The following is a 20,870-nucleotide window of genomic DNA, read 5'->3' as shown; positions in this document are numbered from 1 at the left end:
ACATCGCTGGCACCGTACCTTGTTCCCTGTGTTGGTTGAGAAAAGCCGCGAACGCGGAGATGGACTTATCGCTGAGGTTCATAATCATGGAATTCGTGATGGTGGTCCATGCCCACGGCTGTGTTACGGGTGCTGTCCTGCGATGACCACGCTCATTTCGTTTTCTGTGATAGTTTCGTCCATTAGTGGGTTGGGTTGTCCTGCGTAGGGTGTAGGCAGCAGGATCTTCATAGCCCTTGGTCTTGATAGCGTCGATGAGGTCTTGTTGACTACCTGGGTAGGTGTGTAGTAATCGCTCCATGGCCTTGTGTCCTTTTCCTTTGGTTTTGGTAGGATCCAGGATGGCTTTGAGGATTTGCCACGTACCTGCCGTGGTTGGTCAGTGGCTATGGTATTGGGCAGCTGAGCAGGAGGTCACGGGATCGAATCACGGCCACAGCGGCCGCATTTCGATGGGGGCGAAATGCGAAAACGCCCGTGTACTTAGATTTAGGTGCATGTTAAAGAACCCCAAGTGGTACAAATTTCTGGAGCCCTCCACAATGGCGTGCCTCATAATCAGAAAGGGATTTTGACACGTAAAACTCCATAATTTAATTTTAATTTAAGATGGCACACGTCTTGGCCGAAATCAGGCTGCCACTGAAAGAGTCTGAGCATTTATACCAGTTCGCCGAGCCAAGTTGCATGGCATATGCTTTTGCTTCCGCTGTTTGTGTTATGCGTGTCCTCAGTTTCCTGTTCTGTGTTTTCCAGTGGCGGGTGAGGCCTCGTTAGGCATTCCACCGGTGTAGTAAGTCGGGATCCACCTCCTGAGTCTCTACCGTTATGGCGATTTCCTTTGCGTGGTGTTGTTTACGTCGACGGAGGTTGTCGCACCGACCTTCCAGGTGCGTGATTGTGTCAGCGTCCTGTTCTTGATCTTCCCTGATTTTTGGCCGGTCAGTTAGCTTAATTGTGCCAATTTGCCTGCGTAAGCGTCCAGTCTGTAATGTTATATTTAATATGTAGTGATCACTGCCTAAGTTTTCGAGCGTGTTGAGCCACTCGGCTCGCATGGTTTCTGTGATGAAGGCGAGGTCGGGAGTGGTGTCGTGTGTTATGCGGTTCCCTTCCCTCGTCGGTATGTTCGGGTCTGTGATGAGCGTGAGGTGACACTCTTCTATTAGTGTTTGTAGCTGGAGACCCTTCCAGTCCTGTCTCTGGTACCCCCATAGCGTGTTCTGGGCGTTGAAATCGCCTATGATTATCAGGGGGCTGTCTTTGGCGAAGTGGAGGGTGTCCGTAAAGAGTTTGCCTATGTTTGCCCGACTTTGGTTCCTGGGGAGGGGCAGTAAATGTTTAGGACGAGGGCGCTCTGTTTCTGCTTGCTTTTGTAGACAAGTTTGAGCGGTACATGCAGTACGTCCACGTCGTCTATGGGATTGTGCTGTATGATTGTGATGTTTCCGTCTACTGTCGTGGCTACCTTCCACTTGTCGTCTTGACTTGTGTGGTATTTTCCGTAGCCATGTAGTGTTGGTAGGGTACCGGGCTCTTGCAGGGCTATGATCCCGGTGGCTTTGAGGAATCAGCAATCAATTGTGTCAGCAGCACTTTTTTTTTCGGTACCCAGGGCAGTTCCATTGCCAAATTTCTAAGTTTTCTTTGACTTGCCTGTACGGTCTAGGCATTTTGGATGTTGTCGTCGGTGGTATTAAGATCTGGTGTATTTGCTTCGGTCCTGTTACAGATGTGACCTTGTACTGGTTCTGTCGGAGTATCTTTTGTAGCTTTATGGAGTGAAGCTGGTCCTTAGGATTGCTGTCTACACTGGCTTCCATATGTTTCATTGCTGCCTCTGTGCGTTGTATTGCAGTCTGCATGTGTTATGTGTTCCATCTGGGTGCGTGTAGCGTCCATGATGACTTGCATCTGGGTGCAGATGGCATCGACATGGGTTTATAGTTCAATGATGGCTCGGTGTGGTGCCATCGCTTGTGGTATTTGTGTGAGCTGTATCACTTCTTTGAGTTGTCAGTTTTCTGGTGTGAGTGTTTGTATCTGTGCGCACATGCTCACCAGTTCCTGTTCAAATTTCATAGATGGCGGCGTCTGTGGTCCTTTATAAAATGGGGAGGCTACTTCTGACCAGCTTATTTCGTGTTCTTTGGTGGTAGTCCTCTTGAATGAAGCTGCCTTGGCCTACCGTTGGTGCTGCTAGGGGCCCTTGTCTTTGACTGCCGCGGTGGTTGCTGCCGCTTGCTGATCTTGCTTGGGTGTCGACCGAGATCGCCCTCTGGGCAACCGAAAGTGAGGCCGGGGGCGAAAGCAGGAGCGGGATCTGGAGCTCGGGTAGGAACCAGACCGGGATTCGTAGATGTTCTTAAGACTCCGAGTAGTCAAAATGGGAGTCTTCCCGCTTGGAAATGAGCCACCGCGGGTGATGGTCAGCCGTCTTGGTCAACTGAGTGACCGGGCGCGATTGTCGTTGGGTTTTCGGTGTGGTAGTGGAGGCAGGATTCCATCTTGGGGGAATGCGCTTGTCCTTGCACTCTATTGTGACTGTGAAATGGGCCTCTGCACAAGGTGCACTTCGGAACACAAGTGTGTCCGGCGTCTGGGTTAAGGTGGTAGCAGACATTGCACGCATGAGCTGTTAGAATATGGCAGACGCCTGGCTGGCGTCCGGTGGTTCGACAGATGGAGCAGAACTGCCTTGTCGGCTGGTAGTCTCGGCGAAGCATCTCCCCTCCGTAGAATTACACAGGTCTAGGCACCTGGGGTTCCTCGAAGTAGAGCAGGGCTGTCAGGGATTGTCCGAGCATACGGGCAGACGATGCAGACTCCATGTGTGCTGACCCGAAGATTCCCCATAAGCTCTTTGCCGATGCCTGCGTCGGTGCCGTGTACGACACTTTTAAGCAGACCCTCGGGTGTTGATAGGTACATTTTCACGGGGTGTGATCGTCCGGGGAAGGTGAGCCTCATAATTTTCATGAGGGTGGTCGCCGTGACCTCGTGAGGGGTGCTCATGATGATGATGTTCGAAGCATGTCGCAGGCGCACGATGAAGGTGTCCGCCTTACAAGTCGGCGCCCCTCCGGTGCCTTGGACGATCACCTTGGCCACTTGATTGGTTTGTAGTTTTCGACGATGAGGCCTGGGGTCGGGCGCATGACGGTTTCATGTCAGTAAGCGGAAGCGGAGGCGCGCGTCGGCGAGGCGTGCTCCTTGCAACCGCGTCTTCAGAAATAGGTCTTTGGGCTCCGCGCTCCTCGCTGGTAGCTCGCGACGAGGCTTTCGCGGTGTCGGCTGGCGCCTGAGTTGGAGCATGCCCTGTCGGCGTGGTTTTCGAAGCCGGGGTTTGCTCGACTGGGTGTTTCTCATCACTGGATTGTTGTTTTTGCAGGCGGCGTTTTCGATGAAGGGAAACAACCGTTTGCCACTGGGGTCTTGTTTGTGGAGCTGCACCGGTTGACAGAAGACGGCCCGGGCAAGGCTTCGTCAGGAAGGGGTCTCGGGTGACTCTCGGATACAATGTCCATAGTTTCGGTGTCGGTGGGTTGATGGGCAATGGTGTCTGGGTTTCGCGCGATCGTAGCGTTTCGGGCTGGGCGGCCCCCAGAGCTCACCGTCGACGCGGCGGCTGTTTGCGGGTCGCCGAGCTCGCGTGCGCCAGCGTTCAGTGCTAGGACTAACCGTACCGTCGGCGTGGCTATACGAATTGGGCTCACGTTCGTCTTAAAAATTGCGTCTCACCGAATGTCGGGTCTGCTGAGTCCCCTTGATGTTTACGAAGATATTTTGCTGGTCCCAGTGGTGCCAGGAAATTTTGGGCGCTTGGAAAATTCGAAATCACGAAGCCGATGCGAAGCACGTCTAAACACCTCGAGTGCTCGAAGCGCCACCCGACGAAAGGATCTTTATATTATGCTGGCCATCGTTTACGATATTGCCCAACATAGAGCTGACAGTGTCAATGAATGAATGAATGAATTGTTCATTTCTGTATATCTTTTGGGAGTTGAAGCAACCATGTCGTAAACCATGGCCGGCACGATGAAAGGATCTTTACATTATGCCAGCCATAGTTTACGACATGGCTTCTTCAACCTTTGAACTAAATGCCAGAAATGAACCATTCATTCATTCATTCATTCATTGACATTGTCAGCTCTATGTTCGCCTATCGCAGGAGTAGACATATTCCCTTGTTACAACAGACTCAATGTTCCTGCAGGGAGCGAAAATGTTAAAACACGCAAAGGCTTTTGTGCGAATGACGTCATCTTCACGTTGTTATCAACCTAGTGCAAAAGCGGCTGTGGTGCGCAAACATCTGACCGCGGTGGCCTTTTGTGGTTGTCAGGCTTTCTCTTTAGAGCGAAGAAAAAGGAAAATATACGCAAGTGGTAACACGCCGCAGATAACTAAAGGTGGTGTGTCCGTGTGTGCTGTACTGACCTCGTATTGACAGTGTGACCTGAATTTATGAGTGAACAGACAGGTAATAATTAGTAATGCATCATCTATTGCTAGGAACGCAAAACAGTATTTGTAGCTTCTTCAATGAAGTTCCTAACGTAATGTTGAAGTGTTGCGTATAGAAGGCACCGCTTTTTTTAGCATTGTCGATGTCCATTTGTGATTCCCAAAGTTTATAGCACGAGACGAGTCTTTATACATCTGCCATTACATTTTCTTGGTTTCTATAACCACAGTAATCGAGCAAAAATGATCATGTTGGGAGGGGCTATGGCTCATTAGACTTTCGAGCAGAGTACCTTGCTTTCCAGGGAGCTATAGCCAACAAAAGTCCCATGTGTGAAAGTTAATGTTCTCAGTTCGAGCAACGCTGCTTTAATTATTGTGATATGAAATACACCGAAAATAACTGCACCACGTTCTTACATGTCACTTATGTACACATTGCATATTAATGACATGAACAAAGCTGCACCTTGTTGCTTTTACAGAAAACTGCCTATTATACCAGCACATTAAAAAAAAATTCCAGTGTCAGCAACTCTTGCAATACCCATTGGTGGCCAGCGTGGCCGTGTTGGCGTCTATCGGCTCAGAGTGCTGCTTGCTACACTCACTCGACTAATGAAGTGACTCGCCGATGTTCTTCTCATATATAAGTGCTAGAAAATTGTACAGAAACCATCGACCATGTGATCGAGTGGCATGATGCTTCCAGAAAGCTATTGGCTTTATTCAATGAATTGTGCGCTTGTTGGAGTATGTCTACTGCAGTGACGGTATTCGGGATGGGTTTGATGTTTCATTGCGTATTTCCGCAGAGAACACAGTAGGTAAACAGCACAGCTTTAGCGGTAGTATAGGTAGCTGTCCATATAACCTTAGTCGCCATGTGTTATCGGTAGCGGCACGAGCGCTGGCGTCAAAGGTGACTGCCATCTTCCTCTTTCACGCATGACCACGTGTATCTTATAACTGCTGGCGTTCGGATACGAATACACGACCCGCAGTTTGGTTGCGCGAGAGCAAGAGCCCTTTGCGTCGGCGCCTTTGTGGCGGTGCTAAAATTGCGACCGTCAATCGTCCACGACCTACATAGAAAACAGCCGTTATAGCCAAAGAAACCTATTCGCGTGAAAACAGCTTTGTTTCAACCCACGTAAATAAAACGGGACTCACAATTATACCCGTGCGACAGGCGCCCCATTGAACTCGCTGAAGATTAAGGAGCTCGACACATCGTAAGATAGCTCGACTTCAAGGAATTTTCGCTCATTTCATATGGCCGCTTAGGAGTATTTAGCAAAGCCTGCTAGGGGCATATAAGTCGCTGTTTGGGGTTACGTGCACGCACAAAAGCTTCACCTCTAATTATCGCGAGAACTTTGTTACCTGAAAAGTCTGCATTATTAAAATCATAAACTTAAAATTCCCTAATGCTCCAAAAGTTAAAGTGGACTCAATAAAACATAGCAGGCGACCCTAATCTTTGACTTAGGGGTTGCTTAGTGGCACTCGCACCACGGCTTTGGTGTTCTGTAGGTTAAGCGACCAAACTTCTTTCATCTGACACGGTATGCTGGCGAGGAACGATGGAGAGCGAGGACGAAGCGCCGCGCGCGCCTCCTCGCGGGGCGTAGCCCCCTAGCGAGCGACGCACGAAGCTCACCTCACGCGTCCTCTCGGTGCTGTCGTCAGAGCAGGTAACGAGCACGCGCGCGCAGCTGTTGCCAGCAAGCGAGTGAACGAGCGAGCAGGTGAGCGCCGGGATACTAGATGCGAGAGAGGACGTAGTGATGTCACATCCGCTCTGCTAGGCAGATGTTCAGATTAAGCCAGGCAATTTTTTTTTCATTATATACCGGTTAAATACCATGCCACCTTCTTGTTTTTGACCTCACTAGTGACGTCATTACTTCCGCTTTCTAGTTCCCGGTTTCCAGGAATTTCGACTAAATCGTGCTCGCGTGGCGATTCTCTAACGTCTACGATTCTGTTCTTTGGTGTGCGGTAATCTGGACTTCTGATTACTTCTAATTATTGCATACACTTCAGTAACTCGTAACCAAGCTTATTGTCTGATATCACATCTATAATGAAACCCATGACATTTGCGCTGTAATATTTTTTTTTTTCATTTTTATTTATTGTTAATTTTGTCCCCGGTCTCTCAGGAGGTGAAACGCAAGCACTGCGCAAGAAACAAGAGTGTCACATGATGCTCGTGCCACTAAATATAGCGATGACTCCAGCGACACTGGAAGCCTTGTGCTTACAGCCGTCTGTGTGTACGATGTGGCCCAGCTGCTCATTTTTGGCGGTTCTAGGTGTAATTCTGTACACCGATCACGACATTGCGTGCCGGACCATTTCCCTTTTCCTTGCTAAGGACCTTGCACAGCTTCTAGGGCGACCGGCCATTTCGCGCGCAGTTTACAAGCCCGACCATCACACGGCACACGCGCCGTGTACCTCGCAGTAAACAAGGTGGCGCCTGTGTGTAGAGTAAAGTGACTCTTGGTGGCAAATATAGGGCGGCGAAAAATTTGCTATTGATCAAGCAGTGTTATGACTGGTCTATTATGGAAACAACATTGTTCCATTTCCGAGCAAATGTAAGTTGAATGCTGACAAAAAAAATTAAATTGCATGAGTACTTCCTTCAGCTATCAAGGGATATCGCCCAACACCTTCACCAAAATCTGCAATGGGCTCTCTTAGGGGAAGTGCGACCGTGTGCCACCCTGTGCCTCTGTCTCGTGACAAAGGCGAAGGAGGTAAAAGAAGTTTACGAGTGTCCTTGTTACAGGAGTGTTAGTCCCGAGTAAACTGAAACGAGGTGTAGCTTGATTGGTCAACCAACACGTCTGCTGCGTTGTCCAGCAGCGTGGCACGGCTGCAGCCGGTTGCAGGGCCGTTTTGAACCCACAGCGAACGCGTTCCCGTGATTCCTGTTACGATGCGCTTCTGTGACGTCAGCCGACATTTGGAGAAGGCATGCTTCAAGTAAGAATACATTTTGTAAGATATAGTACTCTGTGGAATTAACGATAGGCAACGCTTTCTTGAAACGTTTGCATCCAATGAACCACAAAGACAGAAACCATGCGTGTAAAGCCATTTGATGTGTGAGTGCGGCGCCCCTGGAGGAACTGTTCCCATTGTGCTCCCATCGCATAAGTTTTGTGTCATTCGTCTTCACGGTGACGTGTACGCAAGTGTTCATTTCTGCACCACATTTTGCAGCATATTGATTGCGTCCATGCACACGAAGACGGTAAGATGCGGGGATTAACCATGTGACACACATGACCGCGGAGAACACTGTTAGCGGTATTGGCCCTGCTTTCATTACTTCATCTCCGCGATCGGCCCTCTTTCGTTTGCACAATCTCCTGCACCTGCAATCAGCAAAGTGAAGACGAAGCCATGCAAAGACGAAGCCATGCTTCGTCTTTGTAGCGGCTCTGGTTGCGGTTTGAATCAGGCCACGTGCCTCGTGCCAAGTGGAGGCGAGAAGCATGGGCACTTCGTGGTCTTTGTCTCAGGCTGATGCATAGTGTGCTGCACGGTTTCTGGCAGCTGCAGCACTCCTGTTCACGTTTGCCACTAAATTTACGCGTTTTCCATGTCAAGCTACCCCTGTTTGACCCATATGACGCGATTCGTGTCTTCCTGTCTATTTATACTCCGTTTATTTCCAAGATTAAATGCTTGAACGTATGCGCAGTATGCTTATTTCGCGTTCATGTGCGCAGTGTTCTTTGTAGTTATATACTTTTCGACATCTAGAGATAAAATCTAGTGAGATGGACTCACCTGGAGGAGGTCGAAAGCTTCTTTTAGGATCTTGGTCCGCTCAGTTACCTCCTGCTCTTTGACGCCGATGTCGAATAAGGCGTAGTGGTATATGTTCTTTAATGTCCAGTATTCTTCGAGAGTGGTTTGGCCGGCTGGGCTGTTTAGATCCATTAATGCTGCTGTGCGGTTCCTGAAATGCAAAAGGTGAACCATCCTCTTTATACTCCAGATTGTGTGCGGTCGTATGTAAACGGAGGCGTCGTCAAAATTAATTCGAGCAAACACAAGTACTACTTTAGACGACAGGTTTACTGTGCCGCACACGTAGAGCATCGCAATAAATTTCATGTCGTAGAGCCCGCGGTGAGTTACGACAAAGCCGTGTCGTAGAACGGCCCTAACCTGCGCAGCCATGGAATGCGAACAGATTCAACAGTTAGACCCGTAAGTTACGTAAACCTTTCAGAAGCACTTGGATTTAAAATGGACGGAAGCATAAACCGGTCAGCAGTCGAGGTAAGCAAGAGATGTTTAGAGTATTGGTCGACAAAATACAGAGAAGAGATCGATATACCCGGATCCGTTGCATGCAGGAAGCGGTGCAAGCTAGGTAGAGAAGTTTTGAGGAAGAGAAATAAACTATTAAGGAGGTGTATACAAATATCGCAGAATGAAAAGTATGCATAGTGCACCCGCTTACATCAAACAGGCCAGGTGATTATTGGTCACTGCGCCATTTGAAAGGGGATGCCAATAAATCATCGTCGGCGTATCGCCATTCTCACCACTGGTATTAAGTGTCCCCATACCGAAGGCACATGACCTGCCATGGCTGATATTCACCGAAGATATCGTCTTGCAGAAGTCCTCCCGGGACCAAAATCGAAATGTCAAAATTATTTCACTGTGGCTAAGCAGGCCACCATAAGGACGGGATCTGTCTGATCCGACTGTGATTCTCCTACTCACAGACAAGTGAATTGATGAAAGAGTGGGTTTATACAACAATGCCACGTGAACACTTTGAGCTATTTTAGTCGCACTATGCACAATTTTTAAAGCAAGTGACCAGCTCGAAGTTTGAGCACCCGCCGAGTCTTTCGCTGTTGCCACTAGCTTCGACACATTTAGCATTGTGGTAAGGTACATGTTTTAGCAAATTTTTTTCTACACAAAGAATAGTTCGGCATTTTATGTACACTTTTTCTCTATTATCTCACTTTTCTGTTGAGCATGTATGTTAGCTACGGGGGCCATAAGCCGACTCAATCAAGTTCTCTAGCTTTTTGTCGGAGTTCTATACTTGCCCGCATACAGTGTGAAGGAAAATTTTGCTTCGCTTTTCACTGAAATATTTTGAGTGATAGCCTACATGCATAAAGAGGTTCTGACGCTGTACTTGAGTGCCCATTCCCTCAGACGCTCGAAAAGACGCTCAAAGGCAGAGAGACAGAGAGAGAGAGAGAGAGAGAACAACTTTGTTGTAAATGCTTGCGGAGTCGGTTAGGCTTCCTCCACGCAGGGAGGACAAGCTTTTGCCGCGACGCGGCCACTACGTCAGTCTCGTGCGTTGTGCTCCTCGAGGTCTTGGTTCCTCGCTACTTCCACGGGTCCGAGAGGGCCGCCGCCCCCTTCCTGGGGGTGCTGCCCCCCTTCTCTTCGGTTTCGCGCGGTCGCTGCCTCTCTAGAGCTGCCGAGACCTGCTGGACGGCCTTGAGTTGTGTCTCTTGGTTGGATAGTTAGGAAAGTGGCGATCAAAATCACCTCTGAGTACTACAGATTCGGTGAAAATATCGCAAGAGGCAATTTGGCTCTGTTCAGGGAGCCACTGATATTAATGCGTTAGTATTTGGAATGTAAAGTGGAAAAAAGTGTGAGTGCGAAGTATGGGAAACTGCTTACGTGGTAGAGGTAGAGAGGGGATGGGAGAGCTTAGAACAGCGTGTGTGTGTACGTACGTACGTACGTACGTACGTACGTACGTACGTACATACATACATACATACATACATACATACATACATACATACATACATACATACATACATACATACATACATACATACATACATACATACACACATACATACATACATACATACATACATACATACATACATACATACATACATACATACTCGTGATCACATATATTGCCAACAAACAACGAAGCCAACGAAAGCATCGGGGAAATTAGTTGTGGTGGCAATTGAAAAGCAGAAAATAATGAAGAAAACGAAATTAAATTGGCGTGATAACTTGCCTGTCCGCCAAGCCGCCATTGGAATATGAACGTGGCAACGTTTAACGCTAGAACGTTATCTAGTGCGGCGAATCTAGCAGTGCTATTGGAGGAGTTAGAGGGCAGTAAATGGGATATAATAGGGCTCAGTGAAGTTAGGAGGCCGAAACAAGCCTATACAGTGCTAAAAAGTGGGCACGTCCTGTGCTACCGGGGCTTAGCGGAGAGACGAGAACTAGGAGTCGGATTCCTGATTAATAAGAATATACCTTGTAACATAAAGGAATTCTATAGCATTAACGAGAGGGTGGCAGGTCTTGTTGTGAAACTTAATAAGAGGTACAAAATGAAGGTTGTACAAGTCTACGCCCCTACATCCAGTCATGATGACGAGGAAGTCGAAAGCTTCTATGAAGACGTGGAATCGGCGATGGGTAGAGTGAAAACAAAATACACTATACTAATGGGCGACTTTAATGCCAAGGTTGGCAAGAAGCAGGCTGGAGACAAGGCAGTGGGGGAATATGGCATAGGCACTAGGAATAGCAGGGGAGAATTGTTAGTAGAGTTTGCGGAACAGAATAATATGCGGATAATGAATACCTTCTTCCGCAAGCAGGATAGCCGAAAGTGGACGTGGTGGAGCCCGAACGGCGAGACTAGAAATGAAATAGACTTCATACTCTGCGCTAACCCTGGTATCATACAAGATGTGCACGTGCTCAGCAAGGTGCGCTGCAGTGACCATAGGATGGTAAGAACTCGAATTAATCTATACCTGAGGAGGGAACGGAAGAAACTGGCACATAAGAAGCCGATCAATGAGTTAGCGGTAAGAGGGAAAATAGAGGAGTTCCAGATCAAGCTACAGAACAGGTATTCTGCTTTAACTCAGGAAGAGGACCTTAGTGTTGAAGCAATGAACGACAATCTTGTGGGCATCATTAAGGAGTGTGCAATGGAAGTCGGTGGTAACACCGTTAGGCAGGATAGCAGTAAACTATCGCAGGAGACGAAAGATCTGATCAAGAAACGCCAATGTGTGAAAGCCTCTAACCTTACAGCTAGAATAGAACTGGCAGCACTTTCGAAGTTAATCAACACGCGTAAGACAGCTGACATAAGGAAGTATAATATGGATAGAATTGAACATGCTCTCAGGAACGGAGGCAGCCTAAAAGCAGTGAAGAAGAAACTAGGAATTGGCAAGAATCAGATGTATGCATTAAGAGACAAAGCCGGCAATATCATTACTAATATGGATGAGATAGTTCAAGTGGTTGAGGAGTTATATAAAGATTTATACAGTACCAGTGGTACCCACGACGATAATGGAAGAGAAAATAGTCTAGAGGAATTCGAAATCCCACGGGTAACGCCGGAAGAAGTAAAGAAAGCCTTGGGAGATATGCAAAGGGGGAAGGCAGCTGGGGACGATCAGGTAACAGCAGATTTGTTGAAGGATGGTGGGCAGATTGTTCTAGAGAAACTGGCCACACTGTATACGCAATGCCTCATGACCTCGAGCGTACCGGAATCTTGGAAGAATGCTAACGTAATCCTAATCCATAAGAAAGGGGACGCCAAAGACTTGAAAAATTATAGACCGATCAGCTTACTGTCAGCTGCCTACAAACTCTTTACTAAGGTAATCGCAAATAGAATCAGGAACACCTTAGACTTCCGTCAACCAAAGGACCAGGCAGGATTCCGTAAAGGCTACTCTACAATAGACCATATTCACACTATCAATCAGGTGATAGGAAAATGTGCGGAATATCAAGAAAAAGAAATGGGCATGGGCAGGACATGTAATGAGGAGGGAAGATAACCGATGGTCATTAAGAGTTACGGACTGGATTCCAAGGGAAGGGAAGCGTAGCAGGGGGAGGCGGAAAGTTATGTGGGCGGATGAGATTAAGAAGTTTGCAGGGACGACATGGCCACAATTAGTACATGACCGGGGTTGTTGGAGAAGTATGGGAGAGGCCTTTGCCCTGCAGTGGGCGTAGCCAGGCTGATAATGATGTTGATGATGATGATGATGATGATGATAACTTGCCGCCGGAGAGAGCCGCACCCAAAACCTTCGCATTACGCGTGCGTTACACTACCTATTGTGACACGACGGCGAATATCTATGCGTACACTAACATGAGTATTTAGAGCAGCCCTGGGAGTGTTAGCCAGAGCCACTCAATGGCATGGTGGGCGGATGTGGAAAATCCTTTTTTGACCGTTAGAGGACGGATTGACACCTGTCGCGAAGCAAAATTTCTAATGCAACGCACGCGTAATGCGGAGGCTGTGGGTTGGGCTCCCATGTGGCGCACGTTATCTTTTCGACCAATTTCATTTCTCCTCATAATATCGTTATTTTTAACATTTCAGCTTCAACCACAGAGAATTTCCTGGGTGCGTTTTTTGGTTTCAGGGTCTGTTACTTTTATCTGGCCATGGTTAACAAAAATCGAGCCCCTCGGTGTCCCTCCATGATTAGTACTCTCATGTATACATGCATACAGTAAGTTTCACGTCGCTTCTCGTAGAGGCAAAGTATGTGCCAATAAAGCTCCTGAACAACACTTTGCAATCTGTAAATGTGCTTTAAACGTTGGTCTCGGAGCTCAAAAAGCTGCGACGGAACGTTCACGCATTTGTCCTGCATTTAGCGCAAAATCACCAACGCATATTTTTTTCCTAGCACCAGTGCTTCCACCGCTACTCTGGTCGGACCTAGATGATAGTAGCACTAGTGTGTTGTTTTCTGGCGTGTTGTAAAGAATGTATGGTTTCCTTTAACACACCACAATAATTTTGCGAAAGAATCGCAGCTTTCTTTAGGGTCAAAACTGCGAGAACAGAAATGATAGCTTTTTAATGGCTGCACAAATAGATACACCAAAAAAATGTAGATTTTATGTCTAACAAAGACAGAGTAGGCGTATTCAAAGAAAAAATATATTGCGGCCAATTTTTCATCAATAAGGGGCAACGGACTAACATAAAATTGGTAGCGAGCTTTACCCCGAGCCACCTATTGCTTCGTTTGGAATTTTTATAGACAGATCTCGCCGTATATGACCCAAACGCCTGCATTTGATTTCTACACATTTGCATATTGTGACGCCACTGTACTTGGGAGATCTTGCATCTGTCTTTCTTATTTTACTGTGCTCTGAAAAGAAAGCGAGTAGCGCGAAAAACTTCTTCGTCCTCTTCCGGTGTACTTGCTCCAAACCAACAAATGAAACGTGCTGGCTGTCATTCAATGTTGGCCGATGACATTCAGAAACTCCGTGCTTAACACCCGAACCTCAGTAAAAGAACTGTTGCCTGTGGGTCACACAGTAACCTTAGTAAAATGTTGCCTGTGGGTCACAATCGTCAATAAAAGATTAATGGCACCTGAAATTATGTGAGTGATTACACCATACCAGACAAGAACCAGACCAGCATCTGAGTCTCCGCTGTCAGTGGGTTAAAAGGTAAAGCGGAAATAGGCAGAGATAACTTACGCATGGGGAACGCTGATGGCGTAGGACGTCTTAGTCGATGTAACCGCTTTGTTGAGCAATTTCCGCGTGAGCGTGTCGCTGTCGTCGGTAAAGGTGTCCTTACCGCGAACGTAGTACGGAATGAAGGCATAGTCACAAACGTCGGCGTTGATCTTGTCGTAGTTTTGCAAGTGAACGCCGAATGTGCAGAACAATGGAGCTTCGCCCAAGGGACGTTTCACGGGGGGTGGTGTAGGTCTTGCTGTAATATGATGAAAGAAGAGCGTTGAACCACGGATCACACGACTCTCAATGCAGTACAACTTTAGACGTCAAAACGCAAGCAAAAGATATGAGCAATTCTTTCGCGCACACATCTGAGTCGCTGAATTGACTGATGACCATACCAGATAAGGCATGATGATCGGTTGTGGTATAGTGCTTTCCAGAAAGAGCGGTCGTTATGTGTTACTTCATAGGCGCTCCAAAGGGTAGCCAAGGTAAGTATACCTGGTAGCGAAGCTTTTATAGGAGCCCATACGTTCAAAACATGGCGGTTAATCGGTGGTTCATGGGGCTTAGCGCTATCTATATATGGAGGGAACACTTCCGGTTGAAGAACAAATCATATGACGCCATATCCGTTAAAAGCAGAACTAACGTCATCTTGTTTTCGAAGGTGCAAAATTTGTTTTGTTGGGCTGCGTTTAGACCTATATATTCAAGTGTCCCATCATTCGACTTGATGGGCGTTTCGAGCTTTCAGCGTGGAAAGCGATGCAAGAAAAGGCCAGTGGTACGGTTGTCGAAACTGCATCCCTGCACAGAACATACTTTCTTTGGAGGCCGACGAAAGCTTTAGGTGTAGAATGCTAATCCTATCATCGGATGCCAAGCCAGTGGGGCAGCGCAGTCGCACGAAAACAACAATTGTGTGGCGGTCGTAACTCGCTACTTTTCACTGAAAGGTTAAGAAGCGGTGAAGCTACCCGCGTCACCAAATTCAGACAAACTTCGACAAGCAAAAAAGCACAACGTGTGAGGGGGCGTATTTCAACAGGTCAAGATTACGAGCGCGCCTTTCTGAGCACTTCAAAAGCGGCATTGCATTGCGAGTGATAGCGGCGTCAACGCCCCCTGTAACGCTGGGCGCTGAAAAGAAATTCATTTATTAATAGTAATAAAATTAGATAAACTTGTATTTTCTTAAATCGTCACCAATATATAAAATTGACCAAGAATTTTATTTTTGTTGAATGAATTTTACTGTGGTCTCGCTTGAATGAAAAAAAAACGCTTTTTTTCTTTCCCAATTTTTGTTCCCTCCAAACATAGTCGCGCTTCAATCGCTGCTCCCATAACCACCCTGGCTGATGTCGGTGACAATTTGTACTGAACCGCTTTTCGCCTGAAGCTTCGCGACCTATTTGGATGGACCTTGGGGAGACCGCCACAGATTGCCGAAGTTACCTCGTTGCCACCAACGCTTCTTGAATGAAGATTGAAAAGCATGCATAAAAGCGGCCACACGCTAGGCGGCTGTGATACCATACCAACGCCACGAATACATGCAAATTTGCCGCACGACAGACCGCGCGAGGCACATTGCGTGTATTCATGGGCTTCTTTCACGCTCGGAAAAACTTTCATTTAGCACATATTTAGCAATAGAAAGCTGTATCGGGAGTGTTTCATGTTGCTCTACAGATTTCTCATTGACACTTTTCGTCTACCTATAATAATTGAGAAGTTGGTTAATTAATAATCTAAATAAGCGGAATGCGAAAAATAATCTGAGTATCTCCATGCGGCGGCACACCACATTAGCTTGGTTCTTTCCACTTTTGTGGCTTGTTCATATTTTAAATCCTTGGTGCATGATAGTTGGGACACTGCATATCTTCTACCACGCCCAAGTGCCACATCGAGAAGTTAATGATGTCGACCACACACTTTGTATGGGTTAGCCGTGATGACATCACCCGTGTGATGGTCATTGGAGACTTCAGTGTGGACATTTGAAAATCAGTCAAGAGATGGTTCCCTCAGTTTTTGCTAGGAGAGTTTGGTTTACAAGTGCCACACCAAGCCATGTTACTCGAATACTTAACAATGGTCGTGTATAGCCTGAACTTTGCGCAAGGTTTTAAGATTCTATCTAAGGCAATTAGTGTATGTCACCGCAATCACAAAGCTATCGTTACTAGAATTACGAAATGATGAGAATAAATGCATGTACCTTTCCTGACCCTGTGTGATATACTGCAGTTTCACTGGTCATTCACCTTCACAGAGTGGAACGCCTACTCAATTTTCGTTTTAAATATTTTAGAGACCTATGAAGCGTATTTACTTTTAATTTTAAAACGCAGTTGCGCTGTGTGATGACATGATGAGAGCAACTTACGTACGCTAATGAGGAAAGTGCGCTGTTACTATTCGCTTCTTAAATACGCCGTTATATTGTCTGCGAACGCTTTCATGCTATTGTTGCACCACATGATAGATAAGCTTGGCCTTGTAACTACCTCACGTGAGTGTGACCTGGCTCTTGGCGCTTGGTTAAGGATTACAGCTGTACCTTACATGTACTCATCGCCTAGAATATAATGGTACAACTGTGCTTGGAAAGAAAATGGGGTTTAGGACTGCTAGTTATAATCATTGTGCTGCTATCAAGAAGAACAATGCCATTTCACTGTGAAAGATATTTTCGGTTCTCAATACTGGCACAGCAGTTAATACCTTGTCGGACAGCAGCTGTAAATGATGACCGCTAAGCGTACACCTCGGCAGTAAAAAGTGAAAATAGCAATAACATAACGCTGAAAGCGCTACGTACTGAGCTCTGCTGGTCACAGTTAGGTTCTTTCACTTCAGGCATTATTGAGTTTAATATGGGGCGCCCCAGCTAACATAAGCAAAGCGATTTCAAAAGAAAAGGGTGGCGCTAGATACCAGCAGTAGACCAACGGTGTTCTGTCAGCAGTCGTATTCCGCAACTGGAGATCTATTGTTCTTTTTTTCAGCAAGTTAGCCGAAAGTATTTATCTATCTTTGTATTCACTGGTTTATTAGACTAAGCGGTTTAAACGCAAAGTTCTGCTTCTCATTTGAATAAATTGTAATGAATCATCATACACTATGATTAAATTTCTCCTATCTGTCTACAACATGGTAACGTTATGTATCAAACAAGCAATTTTGGCGGAAACTATCGACGATGATTGTGAAGTAAATTAAGCGAATATTTTATGCGAACCGCAGGACTTAATAAATCACTGAATAAGTTAATGAAAAAAGATCATTACGAACAGAATGACTCACGGTTTATCTGTGGATGAGGTGGTTTAGGGAATGGGGAAAGAAAATGGGCAGTGTAGGATACGGCCGCAACAATCACCTCATATCTGAAAAAGAACCCGTCTCTTGACCGTGCCACAGGCGCTCCAGTGCCGTTTCCTTGACTTCCTTGACTTCAAGAATTAAAATGTAATATTTCATCGAAAAATGCCAAATAAATAATAAGCGAGACGCTGTTCTCAGCATCTCCCAATGGTTCCGGTTTTAGTACAATATTCAGTCAAAATTTCAATCTATGGGGCTCAACACAGCTAATCAACACCTGGGCTGTTAAAAACACTGACGTATTTTGCTTGCCTCGGACGTGTTCAGATGCATGAGCTTTTTGTCTTCGGCAGAAAGAGCAAAACTGGCGCCATAGCCACGAATAGGATCCGCGAACTCGTGCATAGCTTTAGATTACTATAGTCAATGGCCAACGTTAAGGGTAGGGGAAATTCAGATGCTGTTCTTTAAGCCGTCATGGTAACCCGTACATTACCAGCAGCTTTTACTCTCAAGTTTGTGTTGCGGCAAACGTATATAAACCGGAGGCTCTATGCTTAGACTTCTAGAGTCAAGGTGGCTCTCCAAAAGTGGAGCCGGTCGCCGCTGGTTTGTTAGAGGCAAAAAAGGCCGAACCGGAGTAGCCGCCGTAGCACAGGGTGCAGTGAATTCCTCATGCTTATTGATTGTGCGCTGTCGCAACAGTGTTCAACTTATTGTGGCATGCTCTCTGAGGGCGCTGCAATTTCTCAGAACGTCATGGCTGCACCAGTAACGTAAAGTAGACGCCTCTTGTGTAAAGTTATCGTTGTAACGCCTGTAACATATCAGCTATGATTGTTTACTCACGCCCGGATGGTGTGCGTACGTTCGCCTCGGTTGGGAACAGTGTAGAAGGTGTTCATACTTGCACGCTTGAAAGTAAAGCGTCAAGTGGTCGCTGGCACGTCACTGCCTGTGGTATTACGTAGCGCAGCTGACTATGGATGTGACTTTCTCTGCGCGTTCTTTCCTTGAGCTTCTGTATTGGGTCTGCACTGTCTCGTAATGCCTGTGTTTGTAATAGGAAAACCAGTGCAACGCTTGCACCAGAAGGACGAGTGCTCGATTTATGACAAAAAAAAAATTCAGTCACCATCCCCACCCTGCGAAAACTTTTAGAAAACCACGCAAACTGCCGTCCATGGGGATATGAAATGTTTTACTTCTCTGTCTAGCCTTAGCAAGACACCGCTGTTGAGCATTACGATCTTGTACTCTTCGACGCTCATCGCATTCACGCTGCTCTTCGGGAGTTTTTGTGTGGTCTACTAACGGCGGTCTTGCAATGAAATGAGAGTGTTACCAGGCACGTCTCCCTTTTATATACAAACTTTCGTGACGTCACTCACTGATTCCCATGCTTTTTTTGCCCCTTTCCGAACACCGGAACAGCTTATCCAACCGCAATCTTTGCCGGGAAACACGCGCGGAGAGAAGGAACATGTCTTGCATTGTTCACAGGCCCCTTATCATTTATGAAGCGGCTTTGACGCTGGTTTTTTGCTTTTCTTTATTGAAATGAATACTGAGCTATGTATTGTACGTCTGATTCCAAAGGAGACATGTACTTTCTTTTTGTATCTTTTCTTTTTCTTTTTTTGCGGACGGGTACGAAAATTCTGGCCAACTAGACGCTAACAGCCTCTCTGTAAGAAACAAAAAAGAAAGAAAGGAGAGGCTACGAGTGCAGCGCTCATCCAGCCAGAAATATCTTGTAAATAAGGTGAATTGGAATTGAAATTCAGTCCACTTCTTTTCTTGTGTACGCGTCTGCATATCTCACTGGCTTACTGCTCATTCACAAATAAAGCCGAGACCACACGTACGCTTGCGGACGCGCGTAAGCTCGCGTCCGCGCGCCTAGCGCCTGCCGCGCCTCGCGAGTAATGACGGTTTGCATCCACAAAGACGCGCGACAGCGCGCGCTCACTGGGCTCACTCACAGACGCCTTGGTAGGCACCGCTTCGTACTTTGTTATCGACAGTGTTTCAAAATGCTTCAATTTATATAAACGTAATTGTAATATTTTTATAGCTGTTAGAGCAGCGTAAAAAGGAAAGAAGAACCACTTTCTTGCATGATATGAATCTGCTTCACCGAGAGTTGAACGTTTCGCGCCGTAGCTGCATAGCTAGGCGCGCTGACGTGAGTCAACCGAAGCGCTCGATAACAGAGCGGAGCGGTTCCCCGAGATAACGCCGCGTTTCGACGCGTACGAGCCGTGCCGCACCGTCTGCGCATGCGTGGGCGCGTGAACGCGAGCTTGCGCGCGTCCGAAAGCGTACGAGTGGTCTGGGCTTTATACCGGCTGGCCGAAAGAACATTGTGCTGTATTTTGGACGGAACAGAAGTGCCCCTTGTGCTCAATTAAAATTGGAAGGTTTCAGAGTGTTGCATAATGCTTAGAATACACGACATTCCTCAGAAATCTAATTGAGCGTTTTGTGTGAAGCGCGAACGCTGCTTTCGGGACATGCATTATTTAGAATCAACGGACACAGAAGGTGAGTTCAAAACTCTGCTTGTGGTGACCCAATATATAAATTCTGAAAAGTTCAAGTGTCACTGAAAATTTTTTTATGCTGCTCCTATGTTTTTGTAGCATTGCTGGCTGATATTTTAATGTTAATTGTCTGATTATATTCAACAGGGCCAGTTCAATGCGTACGTTAAATTGATAAATGTTCTCGACGCGATGGGTAAAAGGCATTGATATCTTTATGGGCATATCAATTATAAGAGAAGGTCCACAGTGAAGTTCGATGAAGCAACCTCTGGACCTAATATATAAACATCAAGTGTTTCAGTGGGGTAAATGTATGACTTGCAGTGTCATTGTTGAGAAAACCAGCTTGGCAATCTTGTAAGAAAGAGAATTTAGGAGCTCTTAATATAATATTTTGAATAAAATAAGGTCTCTAATGGCGTGAAGGCTTTTTTGAAACTACCTGGAGCAGATAAAAAAATGTGAATTGCTGTTTCTCCCCATGTCCAGAGCAATGCGATAGCCCTCCCCCTCCCCCATCTCCCGCCTCCCCTTCACGCTGGATAAAGCAGTAAATGAAGACGGTGATAGCACTATATAGTCAGAAGTTCCTAGCGGAAAGTATTAGTTCTTTGGAAAAGGTGGCTGAAAAACCTTCCTAGCCAAGCATCAGGTAATCTGCGGTGGATATTGCGTAGTCTCACCACCCGAGAAAACAATCGTAATTTAACACAGGAAAAAAAAAAACGATTGCCGAAGCGTCGTGTTCGGTTGAATTTCTTGAAGCCTGCAGCAAGAAATGGATTGCAGCAATTTTTCTTCGACAACAACAACACACATTTGTGAACTGATGTACATCTGAAAGAGGTTTCTTATCAATTGTCTTGGAACGACAAATGAAACCTAACGCCACGTGTATTCCGCGGCTGCCTTTCTTGGTGACGCCCTCTTTGGCCTCTAACAATATGACCGCCGCGGCTTCGGTCG

The 20,870-nt window shown here is 46.5% G+C and overlaps 1 protein-coding gene across 1 annotated transcript in view; it reads right to left on the bottom strand.

Moving 5' to 3' along the window:
- LOC142576024 (uncharacterized) overlaps nucleotides 1–20,870 on the bottom strand; it is a 46,709-nt gene that overhangs the window by 19,186 nt on the left and 6,653 nt on the right. Inside the window, exons 4-5 of the mRNA XM_075685906.1 lie at nucleotides 14,029–14,269; nucleotides 8,287–8,458 (exon numbers count right to left, since the gene is read on the bottom strand). Of these exons, the coding sequence (XP_075542021.1) occupies nucleotides 8,287–8,458; nucleotides 14,029–14,269 (413 nt within the window). The remainder of the gene's footprint in view (nucleotides 1–8,286; nucleotides 8,459–14,028; nucleotides 14,270–20,870) is intronic.

This window comes from Dermacentor variabilis, chromosome 3, assembly GCF_050947875.1.
Source record: "Dermacentor variabilis isolate Ectoservices chromosome 3, ASM5094787v1, whole genome shotgun sequence".
Classification (NCBI taxonomy): Eukaryota; Metazoa; Arthropoda; class Arachnida; order Ixodida; family Ixodidae; genus Dermacentor; species Dermacentor variabilis.
The sequence above is the reverse complement of the archived record's forward strand: the minus strand, read 5'-3'. Positions and strand labels throughout refer to the sequence as shown.